The 16,022-nt window shown below is 42.1% G+C and overlaps 1 protein-coding gene across 1 annotated transcript; it reads right to left on the bottom strand.

Moving 5' to 3' along the window:
* Positions 1–793: 793 nt before the first annotated feature.
* On the bottom strand, positions 794–14,325 carry LOC116980108 (ubiquitin carboxyl-terminal hydrolase 47-like). Its single transcript, XM_033032217.1, has 7 exons — positions 14,065–14,325; positions 13,692–13,730; positions 12,755–12,869; positions 9,367–9,482; positions 5,760–5,848; positions 2,687–2,818; positions 794–907 (listed from the first exon to the last, which is right to left on the bottom strand). Exons 1-7 carry the CDS (start codon positions 14,177–14,179, stop codon positions 794–796), a joined length of 720 nt encoding a protein of 239 aa, XP_032888108.1. The 5' UTR covers positions 14,180–14,325.
* Positions 14,326–16,022: the final 1,697 nt, after the last annotated feature.

The raw sequence follows: 16,022 nt of genomic DNA, 5'->3' as shown, positions 1-16,022 counted from the left end.
CCGTGCCGAACACGTATTCTCCCCTAGTCCCATATACCTGCGCTCAGACCATAACCCTCCATTCCTTTCCCGTCCATATAACTATCCAATTTATTTTTAAATGATAAAAACGAACCTGCCTCCACCACCTTCACTGGAAGCTCATTCCACACAGCCACCACTCTCTGAGTAAAGAAGTTCCCCCTCATGTTACCCCTAAACTTATGTCCCTTAATTCTCAAGTCATGTCCCCTTGTTTGAATCTTCCCTACTCTCAGTGGGAAAAGCTTATCCACGTCAACTCTGTCTATCCCTCTCATCATTTTAAAGACCTCTATCAAGTCCCCCCCTTAACCTTCTGCGCTCCAAAGAATAAAGCCCTAACTTGTTCAACCTTTCTCTGTAACTTAGTTGCTGAAACCCAGGCAACATTCTAGTAAATCTCCTCTGTACTCTCTCTATTTTGTTGATTTATAAGGCAGAGATTGATAGATTCTTGATTAGAGTGGGTGTCAAAAAGGCAGGAGAATGGAATTGAGAGATAGATTAGTCAAGATTGAATGGTGGAGTAGACTTGATGGGCCGAATGGCCTAATGCTGCTCCTATAACTTATGAACTTATGTGAATATATTATGAATGAACCTACATGCTGTAGTTACACAGACCCTGCCAGTGAAGACATTTGTTCACAACCAACAATAAATGAGGGCTAAGAACTGATTTCACCTTGAACTAATATAATTTTCTGCCAGTCACCTGCTTCTATTACTTCTCCCTTTAACAGCTAATGAAGAATTAGAAATACCAGGATGATCAATTTGAAAAACGTACGGATGTTGATTCAGTTTTTTCCTCACAGGCGTCACAATAACATTTGTTGTCGCCTTCCATCTTTTCCACGTCCAAAAACGCTCGAAGAGAATCTTCCTTTACCAAGAAAGAAACAGATTAGAATAGAAATGTTCCTGTACATGTGTAAAACATGAGGCGTGGATAACAAGAATTGGACATTATGCCTCAGGTGTACAAGTTGCTGAGACTACAGCTACAGTATTGTGTGGAGTTTTGGTTGCCATAATATGGGAAGATTGTGATTAAGCCAGAGGTGGTGCAGTAAAGGGCGTTGCAGGGACTGGAGGGCTGGAATTATAAGGTAAGACAAGAGGGGATGGGATTCTAGATAGACACAAAAAGCTGGAGTAACTCAGCGGGTCAGACAGCATCTCTGGAGAAAAGGAATAGGTGACATTTCGGGCCCTGACCCTTTTCTTCAGACTGAGAGTCAGGGGAAAAGGATGGGATTGTCTTCCCTGGAGTAAAGGAGGCTAAGGGCTGACCTTAGAGAGATTTAGACAATTATGATGGGCATGGAAAGGTAGAGAGTCACAGTCTTCTTCCCAGGGTAGGGGAGTCTAAAACTAGAGTATATAGGTTTTAGACAGGAGGGATTAGATTTAAATAGAACCTGAGGGGCATGTGGTGGAATACAGCACGAGCTGTTGGGGAAAGTTGGAGAAATGGGAACTATTGCAATGTTTAAATGGCATTTGTTCAGGTATGTGTATTGGAAATGTTTTGAAGGATATGAGCTAACCACAAACAAATGCAACCATCTCAGGCAGGCACATTGGTCCACGTTGATGAGTTACAATAGGTTGAAGGATCTTCCTGTAAAACATACTGTATAACCCTATGCCTTAGATATTTGTATTGTCTAAAACATGCTATAGCTGGTGTCTAAAACATGCTATAGCTGGTGTCTAAAACATGCTATAGCTGGTGTCTAAAACATGCTATCGCTGGTGTCTAAAACATGCTATAGCTGGTGTCTAAAACATGCTATAGCTGGTGTCTAAAACATGCTATAGCTGGTGTCTAAAACATGCTATAGCTGGTGTCTAAAACATGCTATAGCTGGTGTCTAAAACATGCCATAGCTGGTGTCTAAAACATGCTATAGCTGGTGTCTAAAACATGCTATAGCTGGTATCTAAAACATGCTATAGCTGGTGTTTAAAGACACATTAAGCTGTGAGAGATTGCAAATAGTTCTCATCTTTCATGGGCAACTGGGAGATCAGGTAGGTTAAGGCAGACTGAGCGAAGGTGTTCAGCAAAACGATCGCGAGACCAAGCGCAGGCTTGACGATCGCCTCCGCTCAGTCCACCTAAACCTACCTGATCTCCCAGTTGCTCAGCACTTTAACTCCCCCTCCCATTCCCACTGACCTTTCTGTCCTGGGCCTCCTCCATTGTCAGAGTGAGGCCCAGCAGAAATTGGAGGAACAGCACCTCATATTTCGCTTGGGTAGCTTACACCCCAGCGGTATGAACATTGACCTCTCTAACTTCAAATGGTCCTTGCTTTCCCTCTCTCTCCATCCCGTTCCCCTTCCCAGTTCTCCCACCAGTCTTACTGTCTTCAACTACATACTAATCCTGTCCCATCCCCTCACCTGACATCAGTCTGAAGAAGGGTCTCGACCCGAATCGTCTCTCCACAGATGCCTCCTGTCCAGCTGAGTTACTCCAGCATTTTGTGTCTATCTACTGATCTCTGATCCGTTACTTTGCATTACAATGGTACTCACTCTATTTGGATTTTTGCCAAGTCTAACCTCATGCAGGTCAGTGATTACATTTTCAAGCATAACTGCTGGGAAACTCCAAATATTTAACACATGTGTCTTGCACTGTTTAACTTACCATACACGTAAACTTCACAAGCGAATTAGCTGAACACATAGATAGAGGTATATCCAGGAAAAGATTCTCTTTGTCCAATGGCGTCTTGCATTTTGAACACTTCATTGAGTGAACCATTGTGACCTGATAAATCTGAAAGACACAAGACAATGAAGAAAATTGGACTTATGATCCATGAGTAGGAATTAAATAATACTGAAAAGAAAACCAATATTTAAAAACAAAAAATCACATTATAAAAAAAGCAATTGATCATTTTTATTTCTTCAAGGTGTACAATATAATTTATTAAGGAATAAAATTACTTGGGAACAAAACTCCTTGTCCGTGCTTGTGGCACAGTGGCGCAGCTCTAGAGCTGCTGCCTCACAGCACCAAAGACCCCCAGTTTGATCCTGATCCCGGGTGCTGTCTGTGTGGAGTTTGCGCGTTCTCCCTGTGACACCGTGGTTTCCTCCGGGTGCTCCCGTTTCCTCCCACATCCCAAAGACATGCGGGTTTGTAGGTTAATTGGCCCTCTGTAATTTAACCCAAGCGTGTAGGGGAGTGGCCGCGAAAGTAGGATAACATAGAACTAGCACGAACGGGTGATCAATGGTCATTGTGAACTCGGTGGGTCGAAGGGCCTGTTTCCCTGCTACACCTTTCAATGTTATTTATCCCCATATGGAATTTCACATGGAGTTTGGCACAAAGGTGGAAAGTGGTCTGTTATTGTTCTCCCTGGGACTCTGCAATCTCAGTTGCTCTCTTTGCAAGGCCAGTGATGTAGAGAGGCAGGCTTAGGTTAAGGACTCCACATATTAGTATATTGCTCACCAAGGAAGTCAGAACATTATTACACTAGGTGAGGGAGAATCGTCACCCTATTCTCTAGATCACTCTGAGCCTACCTACACTTCAAAGCTTCAACCATTGCCTAGTGATGAAAGTTCTTGTGGCAATTACAAAAGTGACTGATGGGATGGGATATACTGGAGGTGTTTTTCAGGGTTTGGGCACATGGAAATGATGTTTGATGCAGAAGCTAATTTTTCATCAGTTAAGTAATAAAAACGATCAGAGGAACTTTAACTGTACTGACCGAGACTTAGTGGTCAACTATCTATATGTCCTAGATAGACACAAAATGCTGGAGTAACTCAGCGGGTCAGGCAGCATCTCTGGAGGGGGGGGGGGGGGGGGGGAGTTTGCAAACTTCACAAGGTCCGCCCTGTTTCGACGAATGCAATCAACCTGGTGTGCCCGATCAAATAAGATCAAATAGAACACGTTATCCTACAACTTTAGGCTGTTCACACCATACACAAGAAGAAGAAGAAGCATCTGGAGAGAAGGAATGGGTGATGTTTCAGGTCATGGCCCTTCTGCTGCCTGACCCACTGCGTTACTCCAGCATTTTGTGTCCACCTTCGATTTAAACCAGCATCTGCAACTTGAGCGCCCTGGAGCGGAAAAGACTACAAAAAGTGGTAAACACTGCCCAGTCTGTCATTTGGCTCTGACCTCCCGTCCATCGAGGGGATCTATCGCAGTCGCTGCCACAAAAATGCTGGCAGCATCATCAACGACCCACACCATCCTGGCCACACACTCATCTCCCCGCTACCTTCAGGTAGAAGATGCAGGAGCCTGAAGACTGCAACAACCAGGTTCAGGAACAGCTACTTCCCCACAGCCATCAGGCTATTAAACTTGGCTCAGACAAAACTCTGAACATTACTAGCCAATAATCTGTTATTTGCACTTTATCAGTTTATTTATTCATGTGTGTATATATTTATGCAATGGTATATGGACACACTGATCTGTTTTGTAGTCATACCTACTATGTTCTGTTGTGCTGAAGCAAAGCAAGAATTTCATTGTCAGGGACACATGACAATAAACTCTCTCTTCAACTGGCTCTCTCTATATTTCCTTCCATATGTCCCTCAACATGCATTTCAGTACCAAACCATTCAGTGGAGCATGGGTGGGGTACGTTAACCCAGAGGAAGATCAGATATTCTACATCCATGGTGTGAACTGGACATGGAGATTTGTGCTAAATGAAGGAGAGGTGATTGTAGAGGATGCTCTCATTTCAACCCTGCCACCAGGAGGATGGTATTGGAGTCTGAAACTGTCATTTTCACGTTCAAGAACAGCTTCCTTCCAGGAACCATCAGTCTTGAGAACTACAAACACCACAAACTGTCCTGGTTGCATGATGATTTTTAGCAATAATAAGTGTTTTTAATGTATTTGGGGTTTTTTTGTTTATTGTGTTATCGATGAATACTGTGCTTACAGGACTGTTGTGCTGCTGCAAGTTAAAATTTCATTGTTCCGTTTTGGTGCATATGAGAATTAAGCAGGTCAGGCAGCAACTCTGAAGAAAAAGAATAGGTGACGTGTAACTGTCACTTGTGGAGAAATAATCCAAAAGGGAGACTCTAGGAGGCTGCAGATGCTGGGATTTGAGCAAAAAAATAAACAATAAAAAATTGTTGGAGGAACGCAGTGGGAAAGCATCATCTGTGGAAGGAAAATAATTGGTGAAATTTCAGGCTGAAGCCCTGCATCAAGACTGGTGCAGGTTCTTGATCCAAAACATCGACAAGTTAATTCTCCTCCGCACATGATACTCAACTCATGAAGTTCCTGGGGCAATTTGCTTTGATGCAAGAGAACGGAACAGGATAATTAAGAAGTTGAAAATGACAGTCAGTTGCAGAGTCTCTTGCCCAGAGTTGGTGAATCGAAGACCAGAGGACATAGGTTTAAGGCGAAGGGGAAAAGATTTAATAGGAATCTGATGGGTAACTTTTTCACACAGAGGGTGGTGGGTGTATGGAACAAGCTACCAGAGGAGGTAGTTGAGGCAGGGACTATCTCAGTGTTTAAGAAACAGTTGGACAGGTACATGGTTTGGAGGGATATGGACCAACTCAGTGTAGCTGGGACATGTTGGTAGGTGTGGGCAAGTTGGGCCGAAGGGCCTGTTTCCACACTGTATCACTCTATGACATTTAACAGAGGCACCATTTAAAAGCTAATTATTTCGAGTACAACCAGTGATCAATCTTACCTTCAGAATATTGTTCTCTTTGTCCATTTTGGTGCTCAGTTTGCTCATCAGATTGCGGAAACATACTTCAATATCGCACTGTTTGTAAACTTAACAAAATTGTTCAAAAATGTTTAAGTGAGCATGCAAGTTTAAATAATACCTTAAAAACATTAGCATCAATTTCCTGGTAAGTGCAGATATCAGTAGTTTATATTTTCTTGAAGATTAATTGTAAAATATGAATTGCATAAATAAACAAAACAATGCTGGGAATACTCAACAGGTCAAACAACTTCTGTGGAGATAGAAAAATAGAGGTGACATTTCACGTTGATGATCTTTCGTCAAATGTTGATGGAAGATTGTCAACCTCAAATGTTTACTGATGCAATTATCAAGAAAGCTCATCAGCGCCTCTACTTCCTGAGAAGATTATGGAGAGTCGGTTTGTCAAGGAGGACTCTAACTTCTACAGGTGCAGAGTAGAGAGCATGCTAACCGTTGCATCGTGGTTTGGTTCGGCAACTTGAGCGCCCTAGAGAGGAAAAGACTACAAAAAGTAGTAAACACTGCCCAGTCCATCATCGGCTCTGACTTTCCTTCCATCGAGGGGATTTATCGCAGTCGCTGCCACAAAAAGGCTGGCAGTATCATCAAAGACCCAAACCATCCTGGCCACACACTCATCTCCCTGCTACCTTCAGGTAGAAGGTACAGGAGCCTGAAGACTGCAACGACCAGGTTCAGGAATAGCTACTTCCCCACAGCCATCAGGCTATTAAACCTGGCTCGGCCAAAACTCTGAACATTAATAACCCATTATTTGTTATTTGCACTTTATCAGTTTATTTATTCATGTGTTTTGTAGTCAATGCCTACTATGTTCTGTTGTGCTGAAGCAAAGCAAGAATTTCATTGTCCTATCAGGGACACATGACAATAAACTTGAACTTGAAATACTGTATTTTTGCAGAAATCTCTCCGGCCCCATTGTGCCTGCAATAACCATCAACTTGCACCGCAGTAAATGTTCATAACCATCATTGCTATCTATAATACACCTAGGTGAGCATCAAATCAGCTTTGCAGAGCAATGGTATTACCTAAAGGTTTTTTTTGGTAATACCATTCCTGGGATGTCAGGACTTTCATATGAAGAAAGACTGGATAGACTCGGCTTGTACTATCTAGAATTTAGACGATTGAGGGGGGATCTTATCGAAACTTACAAAATTCTTAAGGGGTTGAACAGGCTAGATCCAGGAAGATTGTTCCCAATGTTGGGGAAGTCCAGAACAAGGGGTCACAGTTTAAGGATAAGGGGGAAATCTTTTAGGACCGAGATGAGAAAAACATTTTTCACACAGAGAGTGGTGAATCTCTAGAATTCTCTGCCACAGAAGGTAGTTGAGACCAGTTCATTGGCTATATTTAAGAGGGAGTTAGATGTGGCCCTTGTGGCTAAAGGTATCAGGGGCTATGACAGAAATATTTCAAATGTCATTAGAAACGGGAATAGTGCCGGAGGATTGGCGTACTGCGCATGTTGTTCCATTGTTTAAAAAGGGGTCTAAGAGTAAACCTAGCAATTATAGACCTGTTAGTTTGACGTCAGTGGTGGGCAAATTAATGGAAAGGATACTTAGAGAGATAATATATATAAGCATCTGGATAAACAGGGTCTGATTAGGAACAGTCAACATGTATTTGTGCCTGGAAGGTCATGTTTGACTAATCTTCTTGAATTTTTTGAGGAGGTTACTCGGGAAATTGATGAGGGTAAAGCAGTGGATGTTGTATATATGGACTTCAGTAAGGCCTTTGACAAGGTTCCTCACAGAAGGTTGGTTAAGAAGGTTCAATTGTTGGGTATTAATGGTGGAGTAGCAAGATGGATTCAACAGTGGCTGAATGGGAGATGCCAGAGAGTAATGGTGGATGGTTGTTTGTCAGGTTGGAGGCCAGTGACTAGTGGGGTGCCACAGGGATCTGTGTTGGGTCCACTGTTGTTTGTCATGTACATCAATGATCTGGATGATGGTGTGGTAAATTGGATTAGTAAGTATGCAGATGATACTAAGATAGGTGGGGTTGTGGATAATGAAGTAGATTTTCAAAGTCTAGAGAGAGATTTATGCCAGTTGGAAGAGTGGGCTCAAAGATGGCAGATGGAGTTTAATGCTGATAAGTGTGAGGTGCTACATCTTGGCAGGACAAATCAAAATAGGACGTACATGGTAAATGGTAGGGAATTGAAGAATGCAGGTGAACAGAGGGATCTGGGAATAACTGTGCACAGTTCCCTGAAAGTGGAATCTCATGTAGATAGGGTGGTAAAGAAAGCTTTTGGTGTGCTGGCCTTTATAAATCAGAGCATTGAGTATAGAAGTTGGGATGTAATGTTAAAATTGTACAAGGCATTGGTGAGGCCAATTCTGGAGTATGGTGTACAATTTTGGTCGCCTAATTATAGGAAGGATGTCAACAAAATAGAGAGAGTACAGAGGAGATTTACTAGAATGTTGCCCGGGTTTCAGCAACTAAGTTACAGAGAAAGGTTGAACAAGTTAGGGCTTTATTCTTTGGATCGCAGAAGGTTAAGGGGGGACTTGATAGAGGTCTTTAAAATGATGAGAGGGATAGACAGAGTTGACGTGGATAAGCTTTTCCCACTGAGAGTAGGGAAGATTCAAACAAGGGGACATGACTTGAGAATTAAGGGACATAAGTTTAGGGGTAACATGAGAGGGAACTTCTTTACTCAGAGAGTGGTGGCTGTGTGGAATGAGCTTCCAGTGAAGGTGGTGGAGGCAGGTTCGTTTTTATCATTTAAAAATAAATTGGATAGTTATATGGACGGGAAAGGAATGGAGGGTTATGGTCTGAGCGCAGGTATATGGGACTAGGGGAGAATACGTGTTCGGCACGGACTAGAAGGGTCGAGATGGCCTGTTTCCGTGCTGTAATTGTTATATGGTTATATATGGTATGGAGAGAAGGCAGGTACAGGATACTGAGTTGGATGATCAGCCATGATCATATTGAATGGCGGTGCAGGCTCGAAGGGCCGAATGGCCTACTCCTGCACCTATTTTCTATGTTTCTATGTTTCAACAAGGGACCAAACCCAAAGGTACACAAAAAAGCTGGAGAAACTCATCACATAAGATGGTTCTGGGGTCATATGTAAGCCAGAATGGCATATTCTTCCTCTAAACAACATTAGTAATCTGGGTGGATTTTTAAGACAACCAGTAGCTGTTGTGGATATTAATCATGAAACTGGCTGGGTTTTTCTTCCAAATGAAACAATTTAAATTCTGCATTTTGGAATTTGAACGCAGGTGTCTGAATTACATGTCCAATGTTTTAACTACTGTGCTACCATGGCAGTTGTAAAAAAAATCCACACCCATAAACATGTACACCCATAAAATATTGATAATATATATAACTTTTAACCTTTGGATTTGCCCTTCCTTTGTGACTCTGTAATACTGGCTCCACTCATGGACCAACTTAATCGTAAATAGATCAATAGACAGAATTCTAACAATTGGAGAAACAGTTTTTTTATATAACAAAGCTGCTAACTGATGAAAGCATTGACATCTCTCTTGCTTACCATTGAATTCCAAGTAGGAAGTCAAGCTTTTTGTACACACGGAGTGATAATTTTCCCTTGCTAATTGTTCAAACAGGTTTTTCAGCTCATCTTTTAAACGATCTTGAGTTTGTGATCTGGGGGGGGAAACGGTAAATTCTAAATTGCTTTTAGCCTCCGAATAAATAGCAATCATCTTTAAAACAGGAATAACTAGTTGGGCACATAAAACTTGAAGGAATTAAAACAACACCCGTTATATGAGCGTCCAGACTAAAGATGGTTAAGATACTGCTATGTAGGTAGAAAAACATCTTTAATAAAGACACAAGGAACTGCAAATGCTGGAATTTGGAGCAAAACCCAAGTGCTGGAGGAACTCAAGGGTATATATACTCAGGCACCTACTGTGATGGGAATGGATAGGCGATGTTTAGTCTCCAGACCCTTCTTCAGACTTTAATGGAACTGGTTAATGTTTTTGGATGGTTTCCACTTTGTGTGATAGAAGACTTTGTGCATCCTCATGGATATTGATTCTCTTTTGTTACAGTTTGAAAGTGGCATTCTAATTTTCTAACGCATGATTCCATAAAGTGAGAACCACATTTTACGTTTAAATGTGAACACTTTAACAGTGCAGCTTGGACCCATGACACTGAGTTGCAATGGACCCTTGGTTTCAAAGCCACAGGCATTGATTTGTTTTTAATTATTTCCAACACCTGTACGTGCACATTTTTGACATGACTCGCTTTGCCTGCTAGTTCAGAAGGTTGTAAGTGTGTTTCAGGCATATGCAGAGTAGTTTGCACATCAAGTCCCACACTGGTTTAGAGTCATAGAGCTTAGAAACATGCCCCTCAGCCCAGCTTGCCCACACTGGCCAACATGTCCCATCTATACGTTCCACCTGTCTGTGTTTGGCCCATACCCCTCCAAACCTTTCCTATCCATTTACCTGTCTAATTGTTTCTTAAATGTTGCTATAATACCTGCCTCACTACCTCCCCAGGCAGCTCGTTCCATACACCCACCACTCTTACTGTGAAAAAGTTACCCTCAGATTCCTATTAAATCTTTTCCCCTGAAACCAAAAATCTGAAAAACCCGATTCAGCTAACACTAAATATTAACCTCACATAGAAAACCTGAAGTGTGTAGGAAGGAACTGCAGATGCTGGTTTACACTGAAGGTAGACACAAAATGCTGGAGTAACTCAGCGGAACAGGCAACATCTCTGGACAGAAGGAATGGGTGATGTTTTGGGTCGAGATCCTTCCTCAGACACGGAAACCTGGAGTTCAGTAACAAGTAGAAATCCCCACCCTTAACTTTTGAATAAATTATTCCTTCTGCGAAAAGAACTAAACTCAGAATATCTATCCAATAGGGGGGTTGCATGTAAGGTCACCGGGTCATAGGGCTTGACGGATGGAGTAGCTCAATCCATCTGGAGGACATCGCAGCTTCCGGTATATGTTGTTAATACACGAAACGCGTACTTTCCTACCTGTTAAAAACCGCCAAAATGTTGAATTTTTGCGCTGTAAATAATTGTGGAAGTCAGGGTTACCGTGAGAGACATGTACCCAACTTCAGAATTCCAAAAGTGAAGCGAAATGAAGGTAAAGAGAAGCGAGAGCTGAAGAGACAACAACGACTAAAGTGCTTGGCGAACATTGGCCGTGCAGATATCGAAATTGAAAATATTGGGAATTACCGCGTTTGCTCACTGCATTTCATCAGCAGTAAGGCATTATTTGTGTTTTTTCTTGATTCCTATGGTATCCAAAAAGTTTTAGAAATGATAAATCTGGCTGTAAATTTTTAAATCGCCCATGGTTCTGAAGTGGGTTTTTACATTTAAAAAAAAGCTTCTGAAGCAAAATTTATCATAAAAAAAATCTCCAGACTTACGAGTGGTGTGTGGAAAAGTACGTTTTCTATCATGCTATTGAGGTGTATATTTTGGCAAATAATAAAATGTCCTGACAGCTTAAACACCCACTCCCTTTCAATAGGATATTGTCAATTTGCTGAGGTTGATTATGTCCAATTAACAGCTAACAATGATGCCATTCCTTGGCTTGCATCTGAGTAATTCAAAACACACGTATGGTTTGTGATTTTTTTATGATAAATTTTGCTTCAGAGGCGTTTTCTTTTTGTATGTAAAAACCCACTTGGGAACCATGGGCGAATTAAAAATGTTACAGACAGATTTATCACTTCTGAAACTTTTGAGATGCCAAACGGAATCAAGAAAAAACACAAATAATGTCTTACTGTTGATGAAATGCAGTGAGTAAACGGCCAATGTTCACCAAGCACTTTGGCTGTTGTTGTCCCTTCAGCTCTCGCTTTTATCTACCGTCATTTCTCCTCACTTTTGGAATCCTGAAGTGGGCTAAATGTCTCACACGCTTATCCCGATTTCCATAATTATTTACAGCGCAGAAATTGACCATTTTGGCGGGTTTTAACGGGCCCGCTACGCTGGAAACAATGGTAAGTGTTTACCTACAGTTCATTGCATGTACTCCAGTTGGAGTAGCGTAGCAACAGTACGGGTCATGGGTCGTGACCCGACTGCCGTGCAACCTCCCTATACATATTTTAATTTCAAAATAATCGTGTAGCTATCAAATAATTTTCATCTTTCTAATTTCTACATCTTTTGTTTTAAATTTAGTTTGCCAATCAGGATTGAATAATGAACAAGCAAAAAAACGCAGCTATTGTAAATGATCAATTCTTTAGACTTTAGAGTAACAGGTCCTTCAGTCCGCCAAGTCTATGCCAACCAGCAATCACCCCATACACTGGCACCATCCTACACACTAGGGACAATTTACAATTTTCCAGAAGATAATTAACCTACAAACCTGTATGTTTGGAGTGTGGGAGGAAACCAAAACATCTGGAGAAAACCCACGTGGCCACAGGGAGAGCGTACAACCTCTGTACAAACAGCACCTGTAGTCAATATCGAACATGGGTCTCTGGCGCTGTGAGGCAGCAACTCTACCGCTGCGCACTGTACTCACCCTTTTTTTCCATTTCTCACCTCACAGTTTCTGCCCAGCTTTCTGAGTATTTCCAATACGTTCTGTTTATAAATGAGTATTGAATAATACACAGCGGGAATCTCCATCACATTCCCTCCCCCTAACAATATCTCACTTGCAATTTTCTGGGTTGCATTCTCTTTTCCAAATACGAGTTCACCATCAATTTATACGTTTTGACTTTTTTGTCAAACAGGATATTCAGTTTTCAGAAAGATTTCTATAATTACCACAAATATAGTAGTCAACAGAAACATTAATTCTATATACAAATAGAGTAGTGAACTGAAACAATATTTATTACATAAAAATGTTACACATAGAGTGACCATCATACCTGCTAATGCAATCTTTAAATTCTGGAGTCATGAACCATGTTTGAAGTAATGTGTTCAGATAACATGTGGATCCCTGATTATTCAATCCAACAAAATTCATTTCTGATTTTGATCCTGAGTAATTTGAATTGAAAGGAAAAGTTGTTTAAAATCCCAATAGTATCTATTCTGTTCAAGGTTTTTCATTGCTATAACCAACATAATTGTCACAATGCAGGAGAGCAAAAAAGATTTGCTTGGGCCAAAGGGGATGAGGTTAATTGAGATGCAGCTTTGCCCAGTAGTTGAAAGCAGACTTGAGGGGGAAAAAAGGTTTTTGAAAAAAAACAAACAAATATAGAGCATTAGAGAGAATTATTCAGGGAATGCTAAGGACCAGGGGTGTAATGGTTGACTGAATTGTCACCTCAGAGAGCATTGTGAAATGAGGGTAGGAAGAGACTGGTGTCAGGGGTTATGGGGAGAAGGCAGGAGAGTGGGGCTGAGAGGGAAAGATAGATCATCCATGATTGAGTGGCGGAGTAGACTTGGTGGGCCGCATGGCCTAATTCTGCTCCTATAACTTACGAACTTGTGACTGCAGACAGCTGCAAGCACAGAAGGCTGGGTCTAACGCTAAGCCTCGGGTAGTGATATCTCATTTTAAATTGAATTGAATCTTAGACTAATTACCCTTTCCCAAAACATTGAGGAAAAATAAACATTTCAGACACATGGAACCGTGGAGGATTGGAGGTGGAGATGGTCGCCTTGGTCGGGGGTCACTTTTAGCATTGTCCCATGAGGGTGAGTATATCCATCCACAGCTTTGCTCTTCCTATGAAAGCCTGTAGGTTTCAAACACATTCTCTCCCCCCGCCCCACAGATGCGAACTGGATTTCTGCGCGTTTCTGACTGTATTTTATGAGCATTTGCCAGCGATGAGGTTACTTTAACTCGGTTCTTGCCAGTCGCGGCCATTATTCTCTTACATCCTGCAAAACATTATCAAAAATGTTATGAAGTGAGAACATAGAACAAAGAGGGAGAGAGAGAGTCACACATTGCTGGAGTGACGGCGGATTAGGCAGCATCTCGAGAGCATCATGAACAGGCGAGTTTTTCTAGAGTCGGGACCCTTCTTCACACATTCGGAAGTGTGAAGTTCACCACATACAACGGTGGGTAATGGAGAGAGAGAATTGGCCTCCACAGCATTAGTGAAATGCCGCACACGTTTGCAAAAGTGCCTCAATTCGTCTCATCGTTGGTTGAATGTTAAAATATTTGTCTTTACCGTAGCGCGGCTATAACCAAGGGACAACTTACGATTCCACCACTTATTGATGGCAGGCCATCGGTACATGATCTGGCCAACCGCACAGCGATAAAGCCATGAAAGCGTCCACGCGATAATTCTGAAAATTGTTTCCAAAGGCAGCATCAGTAAAACTACGGTCGTTTTTATTTCTACGAAAGACGACCGCTCTCAACTTTCGGTTTCGTTTGTTCTCCGAATCAGAAGACTGGCCACACGGAGCAGGAGAAGGCAGTTCCAGTTTCAATTTACTGTAATTGGCCCCGTGTTACAAGCAAGGGGAACAGCAGAGTTCTGTTTGGAGATTTAAAACCAACCTGCTTCCATTAAAATGTAGATTTCAGATGCTGGTTCCCTGGGGTCTGTTGTCATCGATTATGTCATTGGATCCTCTAGGTTTGATTTGAGTTTATTATTGTTATAAATTCATTTGTTCATAAGTGATATGAGCAGATTTAGGCCATTCAACCCATCGAGTTTACTCTGCCATTCAATCTTAACTGATCTATCTTTCCATCTCAACCCCATTCTCCTGCCTTTCCCCCGATACCCTACTAATCAAGAACCTGTCAGAACATCCAGGTTCAGGAACAACTTCTTCCCTACAGCCATCAGGATATTAAACACTACAACCTTCAATAAGGTTTTCACCCAACAAACAGCTAACTATGGCCTGTTTCCTTAATTATCATTATTTTTTTCGATATCTTTCATTCTTTGTTCTCTATCTCTCTCTCTCCATCATCATCTATATCTCTCGTTTCCCTTATCCCTAACTTGTATGAAGAAGGGTCTTGACCCAAAACATCACCCATTCCTTCTCTCCAGAGATGCTGCCTGTCCCACTGAGTTACTCCAGTTTTTTGTGTCTATCTTCGGTTTAAACCAGCATCTGCAGTTCCTTCCGTCACAACTTCCAATAAGGTCTGAACTGCACAGACTTGGGGGCATTGGTTTTGTCTTTTTGCACTCTAATTGGTTGTTTTTTATGTTATACTAGACTAAGTGGGACCCGTTGGGTCCCAGCATCACACGGGAGGGCTTGCTACCAATGCAATATTCCACATCTCCAACAATTCCAATATTGCTCGCCAGTGGTGGGGGGGGGCTTTCTGTTGCGCTAGTATGGGTGTTGCGGGCCGATGGTACTGGTTTCCAGAGGGCCAAATGGACCAAATGGACTCTTGGGCTGGCAGCCAACTGTTGCAATGATTTTAAAAGCCAAGCCAAGGCAAACAATTGGGCAGCTGCCACCTGACAACCAAAATTCATTTTGTGAACACAAACTTTTTTAAAAAGGCGAGGCTAACATTTGGGCAGCAGCCACCTGACAACCAAAATTTATATTATGAACACAAACTTTAAATAAAAAGGCAAACAATTTGGCAGCAGCCACATCGAGGGGACTCAGCGTGGAGTAGGTGTGCGTTCAGTGTTATTCACAGCTCAGAGAGCCGTGACCCTCTCGCTTCCTGGGTCTGGCAGAGACTGAGTGAGGCTTGACACTTCCGGGTTTATAGTCCCTCCCCCTGCCGCCAGCGGGGGTAGCAGCAAGAATGGGGAAATTTTTAAAAACATTAATATGACTCCGATTTTTCATCGATGGGTGAAATCCTCTGGTCCCGGAAGGCGGAGGGGGGCTCTGAGCAAGGTGGCCAAAAATGACGGCCGTAGGTGGCGGCGTTCTCTAGGAAATCGCAGCACAGTGGGCCAAAAGCGGTCAAGATCAGACTTTTAGTAATATAGATATATATAGGTGTGTGAGTGTGTGTGTGTATATCTATCTATCTATCTATCTATTATTAAAACTCTGTGTGTGTGGGTGTATGTCAGATTTGGCCTTTGATTCCTTGGTCCGCCAGCACCACATGCTGAAACTACGTCATTTTTTTCCATTTCACTAGCTAATTCACTTTTGCATTCACTCATGCACTCCTCAGTGTGACAGTGCCCGGCTCTGCCGACACTT

The sequence above is a fragment of the Amblyraja radiata genome, chromosome 13 (genome assembly GCF_010909765.2).
Source record: "Amblyraja radiata isolate CabotCenter1 chromosome 13, sAmbRad1.1.pri, whole genome shotgun sequence".
Lineage (NCBI taxonomy): Eukaryota > Metazoa > Chordata > Chondrichthyes > Rajiformes > Rajidae > Amblyraja > Amblyraja radiata.
This window is presented reverse-complemented; position numbering and strand designations above follow the sequence as displayed.